At 45.0% G+C, this 14505-nt stretch overlaps 2 protein-coding genes across 2 annotated transcripts in view; one reads left to right on the forward strand and one right to left on the reverse strand.

The window, feature by feature from the left end:
* The window catches only part of LOC140736276 (myeloid cell surface antigen CD33-like), a 34656-nt gene extending 27454 nt beyond the window's left edge, over positions 1-7202 (forward strand). Inside the window, exons 5-6 of the mRNA XM_073062230.1 lie at positions 4293-4586; positions 7102-7202. Of these exons, the coding sequence (XP_072918331.1) occupies positions 4293-4586; positions 7102-7202 (395 nt within the window). The remainder of the gene's footprint in view (positions 1-4292; positions 4587-7101) is intronic.
* LOC140732449 (high affinity cGMP-specific 3',5'-cyclic phosphodiesterase 9A-like) overlaps positions 1-14505 on the reverse strand; it is a 208445-nt gene that overhangs the window by 128621 nt on the left and 65319 nt on the right. The window lies entirely within an intron of this gene.

Here is a 14505-nt window from a genome sequence, read left to right on the forward strand (position 1 = left end):
ATATGAACATAGGCATTCCTAGCTTTGCCTGTCAATAATGGAATGAGCCTAAAGGCCCAATCTCCAATTGGACATCTGCATGCTGTTGCTATTCTCTCAAAAGTGACAAGAAAATGTTCAATATCATCAGTAGCAGTCAGCTGCTGAAGCTTTGGCTCCTGAGTAGATCTCAAGTGTACTGCTGTAGAGCCATCCTCATGGGAGACCCCAAAGTTTACCTGGGCAGGAGGGGGGTCTGTGTCTGAACCCACAACATCTGCCCCCACAGTATCTGTCTTACCAGAAGGTTGATCACATGTTGGAGGGGTGTGGGCCAGCACCTCTGACTGGAGCAGATTGAACTGGGGCTGCAGTGCTTTAAATCGCTGCTCTTGGCCTCACCAACTGGGCATCTCGTACCTGCTGCTGCCCCATATACGTGTGAAGAATATTGGCCTGGTCGATAATAGTGGGCTCCCGGGGCTCCTCTATTTCTGAGGACCTGGCCCCACCTTCCGCTTCAGCTTCAGACTGCTCGCCAACTCCAGCTGCTGCTATCGATCGGCCGGTGTTTTCCCTCCTCCTACTGCTTTCTTCACGTTGGAAAAAAAATTCAAAACACCTTTCCTGCACCTCCTACTGCTGACCCCACCGCTGCCACATCTGTGAAGGACCAGGGTAAGCATAAAACTGGCAGAGTAGGTAAAGGTGAAAAAAAAGGGGTTTTATTTACCCAAAATATTTACATACTCAACAGAACAGTCCCAGAGTCCAAACATGAATCAGCTGAACAGAACAGAACTTGGTTACAACATAATAAATACTCCTCAAACCAAGTGACACCATCATCTCCTGACTGCGGGTTTATATTCGATGCTGGCCAGTCCATAGTAAATTGCCGGGGAGCGAAAACATTCCTCTCCTTAAAAAGATACGGCATAAATGACGCAGCTCCAGAGAACCCTCTGGCTGTAGCAGAATGGCACAATCCAGTTATCCAGCCCCCTCTACTCAGGCTGGTGAAATGTAACAGCTCAGGCATTTGCCAGATTATCAGGAGGATGGGAGGCTACAGGACACTTAATATGTTATACTTAACACTCGGCCCATCGACACTGCTACACAAATTCCATCATGGCTGATTTGTTATCCCCCTCAAACCCAGTCTCTGGTCTTCTCCATAATATTTGACACCCTAAGCAAGAAGCTATTAAGTATACCCAACGACACCCTCCACAACCGTCTGTGGTAATGAATTACACAGATTCACCACCCTCTGGCTAAAGAAATGCCTCCTCGTCTTCATTCTACATGGACATCCGTCTGTTCAGAGGCTGTTCCCTCTGGCCCTCGACATACACACTATAGGAAACATCATCTCCACATCGTCCCAGTAAAGGCTTTCAATGTTCGATATGTTTCAATGAGATTCCACCTCATGCTTGTAAATTCCAGTGAGTTGGCCCAGAGCATCAAACACTCCGCATGGAACTGTCTCCAACTCACTCTGTGATCTCTTGCTCCGCAGACATGTCCCAACAGGCCCAGCTCACTTTCAAAACTGATTTATGATCTTCTATTGCCTCAAAACTGTTCCACTGTTAACCATTGGTTTGTCCTTAGATGCCCCACAGAATTTCTCAATCACTTCTACCAACAGTGTGAACAATTCCTGGGTGAGTATGAAGGAAGGGATTCCTACATCGATCCTCTGCTCCGTCCAGAGTTTCCCAGCATCGAACCTGAGGTGGAGACATCTCGGGATCACACTGAGCACAACAAGTTCCAGCAATGAACTGTGGCTGGTGTTTGGAGAGGGAAATAGCCCTCACTGTGGAATGTGAGTGGGTGGTCTTAGTCTAACAGTTCCCTGTAAATCTATTTATTTGTTTATTGAGATACAGTACTGAAAAGCCCCCTCCAGGCCTTCGAGCCACACCGCCCCGCAATTCCCCAGTTTAATCCTAGCCTAATCACAGGAAAATTTACAATGAGCATTAACCTACTGAGCGGGATGTCGCTGTAGGGGCATCAGCAACTAGTCCCGAGTGTGAATCCGGCCAGCTCCTTGCACGCTTTCCATCCGTCCATGTTGGTTTGAGCAAACATATGCTACGGAAATGGAAAATTGTGCTGCCTGATGTGCCTCAAGGCAAGAACTGACCTTGCTATCCCACAAATCCAACCTCCTTCACCCACCTATATCTCCGGTGCCCACATCGCCATGCTGAGTTTATGGTGAGTTGTTGTTCTGAAGTTTTCGACAGATTGGAGAAGTTGTGAGGATGGAGAAAGTTCCTTCTTCTTGTGGGCATCCTGGCTTGTGGGTCCGTTTAATTTACCATTTCCTAAACTGGTGTTGTTGTGGACAGTGAATAATGTTGCCAAAAGATTAGGCGGGATAGAGATCAGTTGCAGATGGGGCAGAGAAGTGGCAGATGGAGATTAATTGAAGTAAGTGTGAGGTGTTGCAGTTTGGAAAATCAGGTGTAAAGTGACAGGAACAGTCAATGGCAGAACCCTTAACAATGTTGCTGATCAGAGGAATCTGGGGATCTGAGTTCATAGCTCCCAACAGTTTGATAGGCTGGGAAAGAAGGTGTAAGGCATGTTTGCCTTTATAAGTTCTGGAGTTGAGAAGTTATGTTAAAGGTGAATAAAGTTTCAGTTAGACCCCATGTGAACTATTGCATTCAGTTCTGTTCACCGCATTATGGGAAGGGTGGAGAGGCTTTGGAGAGGGTGAAGAAGAGGATGCTGTCTGGATGACAGAGCAGGTGTGATATGGAAAGGTTGGACATACAGATTGTTTTCTCCAGACACTGAGAGAGATTTCAGAGCAAATATAGACAGTCGGTATCTTTTACCCGGGGTTGTAATGTTCAATATTGGAGGCCATGCATGAAGGCGAGAAGGCGTAAATGCAAAAAGGATTTGTGGGACGAGTTTGCTTTTTATACAGTGAGCTGACAGAACTTGTAATGATCTGTCAGGTGTGGAGGTGAAGGTAGAGGTGTTTCAAAGGCACTAAGGTTGGCATATGAATGTGTAAGGAATGGAGGGATATGGACATGTTGTAGGCAGAATAGGTTATCTTAGTTTTAGATTTGGTTTCTAGAATAATTCTCTCACCATAACATCATGAGCCACAGGGGCTGTTCCTGAGCTGTACTTTTCCACATTCCGTGTACATTGGAACACATTGCAAAGGTGGAATGGAATTGACTGCAGAAATCTTTCAGGTGGTTGACACATGGAATCTTGTTCTACCCCATGTGTTCTCATGTTTACCTCTTTATTTGTCTTTATTAGATGCCCCACAGAATCTCTCAATCACTTCTCCCAACAATGTGAACAATTCCTGGGTGAATATGAAAGATGCATTGCTACATCTCTAAGTCCAAATGCAAAGTCAGTGGACTATTTATCCTTTGATACACAATACACACTCAGTGGCCACACTATTAAGTACCTGTACACCTCCTCGTTTATGCAAATATTTAATCAACAAATCATGTGGCAGCAACTCAATGCATAAAAGCATGCAGACATGGTTAAGAGATTCTGTTGTTGATCAGACCAAACACTGGAATGGGGAGGGAATATGATCTATGTGACTTTAACCATGGAGTGATCATTGGTGCCAGACAGGGTGGTTTGAGTATAAAGTTCAAAGTAAATTTTATTATCAGAGTACATACACGTCACCACATACAACCCTAAGATTCTTTCTCTGCAGGCAGACTTAGGAAATCTGTAGAACAGTAATTGTAAATTGTAAAGATCAGGAACTGTTAACTGTAAATAAACTGTGGAAATGCAGATATTAATCAATCTTCATAAATAACGAGCATGAAATAGCGATATACAGAGTACTTAAATGGGTGTAACTATCCGCTTCTGTTCAAGAGCCTGATGATTACAGAAACTGCTGATCATGTGGAGTTTTCACGCACAATAGACTTTAGAGTTTACAGAGAATGGTATGAAAAACAAACACAATAAAACCCAGTGAGTGGCAGTTCTGTGGGCAAAGCACTTTGTTAATGGGAAAGGTCAGAGGAGAAAAGCCAGACTGGTTCAATCTGACAGGAAGGCGACAGTAACTCAAACAATCACACGTTACAGCAGTGATATGCAGAAGAGCATCTCTGAATGTGGAGGAGGGGGATCCAACGCATCAAAATGGAGACAGCCTCAGTTTACAGAGAATGGAAAGGGGTGTCTAACAGAGGACAGCTGATGCTTCAGAATAACACTGGACCATTACAATATATCAGTGCTGCCAACATCTCCTGCCTGTTTCTTCCCAGATAAGCCTGAGATTTCTCGGGACTCAGGATGCACTCGGACTCCCGAGGTCATCACATGTGCGTGTGCGGCCAGATCAAACCCACCCGGAGAGCTCACCTGGCATCTCCCCCTCGCCAACCTCAGCGGGAACCAGACACACGGTCGTTTCCAGACGTGGCAGGTGGCAGACGGGCAACTGGTGACTGGCTGGTTGACCTTGGGTGTGGGCGAGGAAGAGGAGGATGTGACTGCTTTCTGTACAGTCCAAAACCAACATGGAGAGGTCATGTTCGCAGTTTTCCTGTGGATGACAGGTGAGGATATCTCTGAGAAATATTCTCCATTCTGTGAAGTGCAGCCCTTCCTCAACAATTCCCTCCATCCCCCACTTAGCTCCATGTGAGCAAAGTCCACCTTCACTTCCGGCGGGAGGGGGAAGATCGCACAGATAGAGGGGAATTTACGCCAGCATCCCAAGCCCACTAATGGTCATCATCACATTGCTAGTCATGGGATCTTGCTGTGTACAGACTGCTACCCTGCTTCCCTTGGGATCAGATCCCAAGCTGAGGAACACATTGGGATGGTGAAATGGGAATCACACTGTTCACTCTCCTTTAAGACCCCACTGCCTTTATCCAAGAATTTAGGTTTTTCTCTCAACGTGCTGAGGACAAAGCCCAAGTAAAATTGGGAAGGAACACATGGATCTCTGTCTCCTACAAAATGTTGGCAATGAAAAGCTGGATGTCCTGGATCTTACATTAGAATCAGAATCAGAATCAGGTCCAGTATCACCAGCACATGCTGACAAATGTGTTGTTCTGCAGCAAGACTACATGGCAATGTACAGTACAATATCTATAAATTACAAAGAGAACTACATATAGTGCCTATAAAAAGTATTCCTCCCCCCCTGAAAGTTTTCATGTTTTATTATTTTACAATATTGAATCACAGTGGATTTAATTTGGCTTTTTTGACACTAATCAACAGAAAAAGACTTATGTGTCAAAGTGAAAATGGATCTCTGCAAAGTAATATATATTAGTTACAAATATAAAACACAAAATAAGTGATTGCATAAGTATTCACCCCCTTCAAGTTAGTATTTAGTAGATGCACCTTTGGCAGCAATTATAGGCTTGAGTCTGTGTGTATCGGTCTCTTTCAGCTCTGCACATCTGAACACTGCAATTTTTCCCTGTTCTTCTTTACAAAACTGCTCTTGCTCTGTCAGACTTGATGGGGATCGCAATTGTACTGCCTTTTTCCAGTCCAACCATAAATTCTCAATTAGGTTGAGGTCCATATTGTGACTTTGCCACAACAGGACATGAACATTGTTGTTTTTAAGCCATTCCTGTGTAGCTTTGGCTTTATGCTTGGGAAACAATTTTTTCTTGCTGGAAAACAATTTGATTTCCCAGTCCCAGTTCTCTTGCAGACTGCATCAGGTTTTCCAACAGGATTCCCCTGTACTTTGCTGCAATGACTTTACCCTCTGTCTTCCAAGCCTACCAGGGCCTGCTGCAGTGAAGCATCCCCACTGCCATGTTTCACTGTGGGGATAGTGTGTATTCATGATGTGCAGTGTCTGGCTTATGCCAAACATAGCGTTGACTCTGATGGCCAAAATGTTCAATTTTGGTTTTATCAGACCGTAGAACCTTCTTCTACCTGACTTCAGAGTCTCCCACATGCCTTCCAGCAAACCCTAGCTGTGGTTTCATGTGAATTTATTTTCAACAGTGGCCTCTGTTTGCCGTTCTCCCATAAAACTGCAACTGGTGAAGTGCCCGGGCAACAGTTGTTGTATGCACAATCTCTCCTATCTTAGCCACTGAAGCTTGTAACTCCTCCAGAGCTGTCATAGGTCTCTTGGTGGCCTCCCTCACTACTCTTCCTCTTGCACCGTTACTCACTTTTTGAAGACATCCTGCTCCAGGCAGATGTACAGCTGTGCCATATTCTTTCCATTTCTCGATGATTGACTTAACTCTTCTCCAAAGGATAGTCAGTGACTTGGAAATTTTCTTGTATCCTACTCCTGACTTGTACTTTTCAATAACCCTATCAGGGAGTTGCTTGGAGCATTCTTTTGACTTCATGGTGTAGTTTTTGCCAGACCCCTGACTCACAAGCAGGTGGACCTTCCCGACACAGGTGTACTTTTACCACAATGAATGAAAGCACCTTGACTGTACACAGGTTTCCAAAAACAAATCTCCATGTAACTAATTATGTGATTTCTAAAAGCAATTGGCTACACCAGTGATGATTTGGTGTGCCATTGTTCAAGAGGGGTGAACAATTATGCAATAAAATATTTTGTTTTGAATTTGCAATTTCTTTCTATCTCTTTGCAGAGATCCGTTTTCGCTTTGACATGAAAGAGTCTTTTTCTATTGATTAGTGTCAAAAAAGCCAAATTAAAACTTTTTATAGGCATGATATATATTTATAGAAAGTAACTTGAATTAAATAAGTTGTGCAAAGGGAGAGCAAAACAAAAAGTGAAAAGAATGGTGAAGCAGTGGCAGTGAGGATGAAGCTGTTCCTCACACATGAGTGTGTGTCTTCAGGATGTACTTCCTCCTTGATGGAAGCATTGAGAAGAAATCATATCCTGAGTGGTGAAGGTCTTTGTGAGGCTTCAACTTTTGAAGATGATTTCAGTACTGAAGAGGCTAGTGCCCGTGATGCTGCTGAGTTTGGAATTTACTGCAGCTTTTTTGAGATCCTGTGCAGTAGCCTGTCCATAAATGAGAAAGGGTTTGACTTGTACAGTGGACTATTCTGAAGCTGTCCTGTTGCTTGATGTTACAGGTGGAGTCTCTGCTGTTTGGACCACAGTGTTACTCACGAGCAGTGTCATTCTCAGTATGTTACTGGCTGGGTTCTTCATCTCCAGGTACATCCAGAAGTAAGTCCAGATGAACGTTCAAGTTCGGTTTTATTGTTGTTTCAATTGTATACATTTATACCATGAAATGAAACAACATTCCCTGGACCAGGGTATACAAAACAGTGCATATAACACACACACAGCACATAAAACAACATTACCAAATAAAATAACAAATAATTAAATATATTCTGTAAGATTAACATTGATCATAAGGTGCATTAATGACACTTCATAAGTGATGAGACCTGGGTGGTGTCAGGGAGTTCAGTAGTGGGGAAGAAGCTGTTTCCCATCCTCACAGTCCTTCTCATAATGCTACGGTTCCTCCTGCCTGATGGTAGGGATTGGAGGGGGCAAAGATGGTCAAAGAGGTTGTGAGACGGATGGGAAGGATCTTTGACAATCCCAAGGGTCCTGGTTAACATCTTTCCAATTGCTGTACCAGACAGTAATGCAGGTGGTCAGGATACTCTTGATGGCACTCCTGCTAAAAATTGGTTAGAATTGAGGGAGAAGGTAGCCTCAAACACCTCAATCTGTGAAATCCTGGCTGAGGAATATTCAGCTTCTATTCAAACCCTACCCTCTGTTGTCTGCCTGTGGGTGACTGCTTCGATCGGGTCTGCATCTGTTCCTGTCCATCTCCCTTACTGACTGGGAGCCAACAAACATTCACGTTCATTGTTACATCCTACATGCTGGTGGTATACAGTGCCTATAAAAAGTATTCACCCCTCCTTGGAAGTTTTCATGTTATATTGTTTTACAACATTGAATCACAGTAGATTTAATTTGGCTTTATTTGACACTGATTGGCAGAAAGACTCTCACATGTCAGAGTGAAAACAGACCTCTGCTAAGTGATCGAAATTAATTACAAATGTAAAACACAAAATAAGTGATTGCATAAGAATTCACGCTCTTCATGTCAGTATTTAGCAGATGGACCTTTGGCAGCATTGATAGCCTTGAGTCCGTGTGGATAGGTTTCTTCCAGCTTTGCACATTTGGACGCTCTGATTTTTCCCCATTCTTCTTTAAAAAACTACTCAAGCTCCGTCAGATTGCATGGGGATTATGAGTGAAAATCTCTTTTCTAGTCCGGCCACTAACTCTCAAGTGGAACGAGGTCTGGACTCTGACTTGACATTACATTTGTTGTTTTTAATCCATTCCTGTGTGGCTTTGGCTTTATGCTTGGGGTCATTGTCTTGCTGGAAAACAAATCTTCTCCCAAGACCCAGTTCTCCTGGGAAATGAGGATTTTCCTGTATTTTGCTGCATTCATTTTACCCTCTACCTTCACAAGCCTTTCAGGGCTTGCTGCAGTGAAGCATCCCCTCAGCGTGTTGCAGCCACCACCATGTTTCATGGTAGGGATGGTGATTTCTGATGTTCAGTTTTGGGGTTATGTCAAACATAGCATTTAGTCTAATGGCCACCAAGCTCACTTTTGCTTTCAATCTACCATAGAACCTTTTTCCAGCTGACTTCAGAGACTCCCACATGCCTTCTGGCCAATGCTAGCTGAGATTTCATGTGAGCTTTTCTCAACAGTAGCTTTCTCTTTACCAACCTCCCATAAAGCTGGGACTGGTGAAGCACCCGGGCAACAGTTGTTGTTTGCGTAGTCTCTCCCATCTCAGCCACTGAAGCTTGCAACTCCTCCTGAGTTGTCACAGGTTTCTTGGTGGCCTTCCTCACTAGTCCCCTTCTTGCACAGTCACTCAGGTTTTTGAGGATGGTCTGCTGAGGCAGATTTACAGCTGTACCATATCCTTTACATTTCTTGATGATTAACTTAACTGTTCTCCAAAGAATATTCAGTGACATGGAAATGTTCTTTTATCCATCTTCTTTTATCTTGTGCTTTTCAATAAGCTTGTCACAAAGTTGCTTGGAGTGTTCTTTTGTCTTCATTGAGTAGTTTTTGCCAGGATACTGACTCACCAGCAGTTGGAGCTTCCAGTTAAAGGTATGTTTTTACTACAATCAATTGAAACACCCTGACAGCACACAGGTTTCCATTTAACTAATTATGTGACTGCAGAAACTAATTGGCTGCACCAGTGATAATTTGGTGGTCATTATAAAGTGGGGGGGGGGTGAATATTTATGCAATCAGTTATTTTGTGTTTTATATTTGTAATTTTGTAGAGATCTGTTTTCATCTTGACAATAAAAACAGTATTGATCAGTGTAAAGAAAGACAAATTAAAACCATGTGATTCAATGTTGGAAAACAATGAAACATGAAAACTTATGGGATGGGGGTGTGAATACATTTTAGAGGCTGTATACTACAATCAACTGAAATATCTTGACAGTACACAGGTCTCCAAAAACAGATCTCCACTTAACTAATTATGTGAGTTCGAAAACCAATAAGCTGGACCAGTCATGATTTGGTGTATCACATTATACGGGGTGAATACTTATGCAATCAATTATTTTGTGTTTTATATTTGTAATTAATTTAGAACACTTTGTAGAGATCTGTTTTGCATCTTGACATGAAAGAGTCCTTTTCTGTTGCTCAGTCAAAAAGGCAAATTGAATCCATTGTGATTCAATGTTGTAAAACAAGAAAACATGAAAACATCCAAGAGATAGATAGATAGATAGATACTTTATTCATCCCCATGGGGAAATTCAACTTTTTTTTCCAATGTCCCATACACTTGTTGTAGCAAAACTAATTACATACAATACTTAACTCAGTAAAAAAAATATGATATGCATCTAAATCACTATCTCAAAAAGCATTAATAATAGCTTTTAAAAAGCCTATTATTTTTAAAATAGGCTTTAAAAATTCAACCTGGCGGTTGAATTGTAAAGCCTAATGGCATTGGGGAGTATTGACCTCTTCATCCTGTCTGAGGAGCATTGCATCGATAGTAACCTGTCGCTGAAACTGCTTCTCTGTCTCTGGATGGTGCTATGTAGAGGATGTTCAGAGTTTTCCATAATTGACCGTAGCCTACTCAGCGCCCTTCGCTCAGCTACCGATGTTAAACTCTCCAGTACTTTGCCCACGACAGAGCCCGCCTTCCTTACCAGCTTATTAAGACGTGAGGCGTCCCTCTTCTTAATGCTTCCTCCCCAACACGCCACCACAAAGAAGAGGGCGCTCTCCACAACTGACCTATAGAACATCTTCAGCATCTCACTACAGACATTGAATGACGCCAACCTTCTAAGGAAGTACAGTCGACTCTGTGCCTTCCTGCACAAGGCATCTGTGTTGGCAGTCCAGTCTAGCTTCTCGTCTAACTGTACTCCCAGATACTTGTAGGTCTTAACCTGCTCCACACATTCTCCATTAATGATCACTGGCTCCATATGAGGCCTAGATCTCCTAAAGTCCACCACCATCTCCTTGGTCTTGGTGATATTGAGACGCAGGTAGTTTGAGTTGCACCATATCACAAAGTCCTGTATCAGTTTCCTATACTCCTCCTCCTGTCCATTCCTGACACACCCCACTATAGCCGTGTCATCAGCGAACTTCTGCACATGGCAGGACTCCGAGTTATATTGGAAGTCTGATGTGTACAGGGTGAACAGGACCGGAGAGAGTACGGTTCCCTGCGGCGCTCCTGTGCTGCTGACCACCGTGTCAGACCTACAGTCTCCCAACCGCACATACTGAGGTCTATCTGTCAAGTAGTCCACTATCCAATCCACCATGTGAGAGTCTACTCCCATCTCCGTTAGTTTGTGCCTTAAGATCTTGGGCTGGATGGTGTTAAAGGCACTAGAGAAGTCAAGGAATGTAATCCTCACAGCACAACTGACTCCATCTAGGTGAGAGAGTGATTTGTGCAGCAAAAGGGGGTGAATAGTTTTTATAGGCACTGTATATGTTATGGCAATTAGCAGCAGCACTGTACATTACAGACATGACAAATTAATTTATTAAGAGACACAGCATGGAACAGGCCCTTCATTCCCAAACCCGAGCTGATCACAGGACAATTTATAATGACCAGTTAAGCTACTAACTGGTACGTCTTTAGAATGTAGGAGGAAACTAGAGCACCCGAAGGAATCCACGTTGTCACGGGGAGGACGTACATGGCGTCTGAATGTTATACGTAACTTACATGATAAAATAAACCAACCTAAACAAAGAGAGCTCCAGATCCAAAAGCACGATGAGGGAGACTGGGAATTCCCTGCCTTCCAGTCTGGTCCTTGTCATCCTGTGGTCACACAGCGCTTGGGTGGTCACACCTTGATCACTGGTCAAAGAATACGTACACGACACTGGAAGAACTCAGCAGGTCAGGCAGTATCCATGAGAAAAGTGTAGCCAACGTTTCAGGACTTCATCAGGAATGGGGAGAAAGAGGGGGCCGAAGCCCAGTAATAGAGATAGGGGAGGGGGAAGGGCTAGAGGCGCCAGGTGGAGAATCAATCAGAAGAAGGATAAAGGGGGGAGGGGATAAGCATGAAAGAACTGTAGAGATAAAGGAGCAGAAAGTTGAAAGGGGAGAGAGGCAGAGAGAGACCTGGGATAGGGGGAGGGGGAGGGGGAGGGAATTACCAGAAACTGGAGAATTCAATGTTCATACCACCAGGCTGGAGGCTACCCAGATGGTAGATGAGGTGTTGCTCCTCCAACCTGAGTTTGGCCTCATCATGGCAGTAGAGGAGGCCATGTATGGACATATCTAGATGGGAATGAGAGGCAGAGTTGGGTGGCAACTGGGAGGTCCTGTCTGTTGTGACGGACGGAGCAGAGGTGATCGACGAAGCGGTCCCCCAATCTGCATCGGGTCTCGCCGATGTAGAGGAGGCCGCACCGGGAGCACCGGATGCAATAGACGACTCCAGCAGACTTGCAGGTGAAGTGTTGCCTCACCTGGAAGGACTGTCTGGGGCCCGGAATGGTGGTAAGGAGGGAGGTGTGGGGAGAGGTGTAGCATTTGTGCTTGCAGGGATAAGTGCCGGGTGGGAGTTCTGTGGGGAGGGATGTGTGGACCAGGTAGTCGCGGAGGGAACGATCCCTGCGAAATGCTGAGAGGGGTAGGGAGGGAAAGATGTGTTTGGTGGTGGGGTCCTGTTGAAGGTGGCGGAAGTTGCGGAGGATAATGTGTTGGATCCGGAGGCTGGCGGGGTGGTAGGTGAGGACAAGGGGAACCCCGTCCCTGTTGTGGTGACGGGAGGTTGGGTTAAGGGCTGAAGTGTGGGAAGTGGAGGAGATGCGGGTGAGGGCATCTTTGATGACGCCAGAAGGGAAACACACTTCAACTCTGCCTCTCATTCCCATCTAGATATGTCCATACATGGCCTCCTCTACTGCCATGATGAGGCCAAACTCAGGTTGGAGGAGCAACACCTTATCTACCATCTGGGTAGCCTCCAGCCTGGTGGTATGAACATTGAATTCTCTAATTTCCAGTAATTCCCTCCCCCACCCCTTCCCCTATCCGAGCTCCCTCTCTGCCTCTCTCCCCTTTCAACTTTCTGCTTCTTTATCTCTACAGTTCTTTCATGCTTATCCCCTCCCCAACCCCCTTTATCTTTCCTCTGATTGGTTTTCCACCTGGCGCCTCTAGGCCCTACCCCCTCCCCTATCTCTATTACTGGGCTTCGGCCCTCTGTCCCCACCCCCATTCCTGATGAAGGATCTCGGCCCGAAACATTGGCTACTCTTTTCTCATGGATACTGCCTGACCTGCTGAGTTCTTCCAGCGTCGTGTACGTATTCTTTGATCCACAGCATCTGCAGTTGTGTTTTTATGTTTTGATCAGTGGTCAATTGTCAACACCACAGGTGAGGTGTCCAAACGAAGAAGGAAACTATTAAACTTTCAGATATTTCTCTCTCTCTCTGAGTGGAGTAGAGTTAATTGAGGTGATGGGAAGGTGGAGTGGGGAGGATGAGGGTTGGGAAAAGGGAAGGGAGTGGGTGGGGAAAGCGGGGAGATGGGAAGGAGGAAGGAGGAGGTGGGGCAGAGTGGTGCTGAGGGTATCAAATGGTCTGGATGTCGCAGTGAGGTGAGATTGGGGTGTCGATTTGGCTGACAACAATGCTCTGTAACTCTAGTCCAACCTTCTGCTGTTCCGGGCGGGATGCACGGACCAAGGAGAGAGCCTCGGAGACCCTGGACACGACCGTCAGCTCCACTGCACACTTGACCACACCTCAGGTACAGGTCAGAGTTCAGTCCAGTAAAGGGCAGGACACCGGGAGCACAGCGCTGCGGGGGGGACATTGAGGGGGGATTGCTCATAGATTACTATGGCCTGGGGTTTAGGAGCATGGGTGAGTGAATGAGAGGGAGGGAAGGAGCAAAAGTGAGGGAGTGTGAAAGAGAGATGGAGGGAGTGAAAGGGACCGAGATAAGGTGGCAGAGGTGGAAAGAGAGAAAAAGGAGGAACAAGAGAGGAAATGAATGAAATAGACAAAGATAGGAGACTCGCAGGGAATTGGGAGGAGAGAGTAACTGAGAAGAAATGAGGGAGGGGAGGGGAAAGAACAAGTGGAATGTGCCCACAGCAGGGTTCTAGCCTGTTATTCACTAGCCAGTGTTCAGCGTTTTAATATCTTTGTCCTCAGTGTTCAAAGTTTGAAGTAGATTTATTATCAAAGTGCATACATGTCACCACAATCCATCCTGAGATTTATTTTCTTGTGGGCATTCATAATAAAAACTAAAAAACAAAACAGAAGCAATTAAATATCCACACATCATTGATGCAAACAACTAGTGAGCAAAAGATAACAATCTGGAAATACAAAATAAAAAGTAACAATACACAAATAAGTAATAAATATTGAGAACCTGAGTTGTAGAGTCCTTGGAAGTAAATCCAGAGGTTGTGGAATTAGTTTCGTGATGGGGAGTGAGCAGTTCAATGGTGTTTGATGCAGAATTGAGATTTGCTTTTATTTCTGCCGCAGGACACGGAGAGGCAGAGGACGAGACAGATCCCACAGGAAGTTTCACCAGTAACGTCCGTTGGACAGGGGGAGGAGTGTGACCCAGTGTACGCCAACCTGCGGGAGCTGCCCGGTGGTGGGGGCCCTGCTCGCAGTGGGGAGACGATCATATACTCAGAGCTGCAGTTCCGATCAATCGGGCCAGCCTGAGGTGTCACAGCGCTAGTGGCCAGGGGATTTGGGGTGGGGGGTGTCGAGAGCCTTCTGGTTCTCGGGAAGAAGGCCAATGATATAGGGAACTTTGCAACCAACTACACAGCAGGATCCCACACAGCACTGGGTCCCACAGACCCAGGTTACCACCTACATTCTGATCATGTTCATTCATATTAACAGAAACTAGAGACTCGTTAACTCAGACAAATAA

Source organism: Hemitrygon akajei, chromosome 1 (assembly GCF_048418815.1).
Source record: "Hemitrygon akajei chromosome 1, sHemAka1.3, whole genome shotgun sequence".
In the NCBI taxonomy this organism is placed as follows: Eukaryota; Metazoa; Chordata; class Chondrichthyes; order Myliobatiformes; family Dasyatidae; genus Hemitrygon; species Hemitrygon akajei.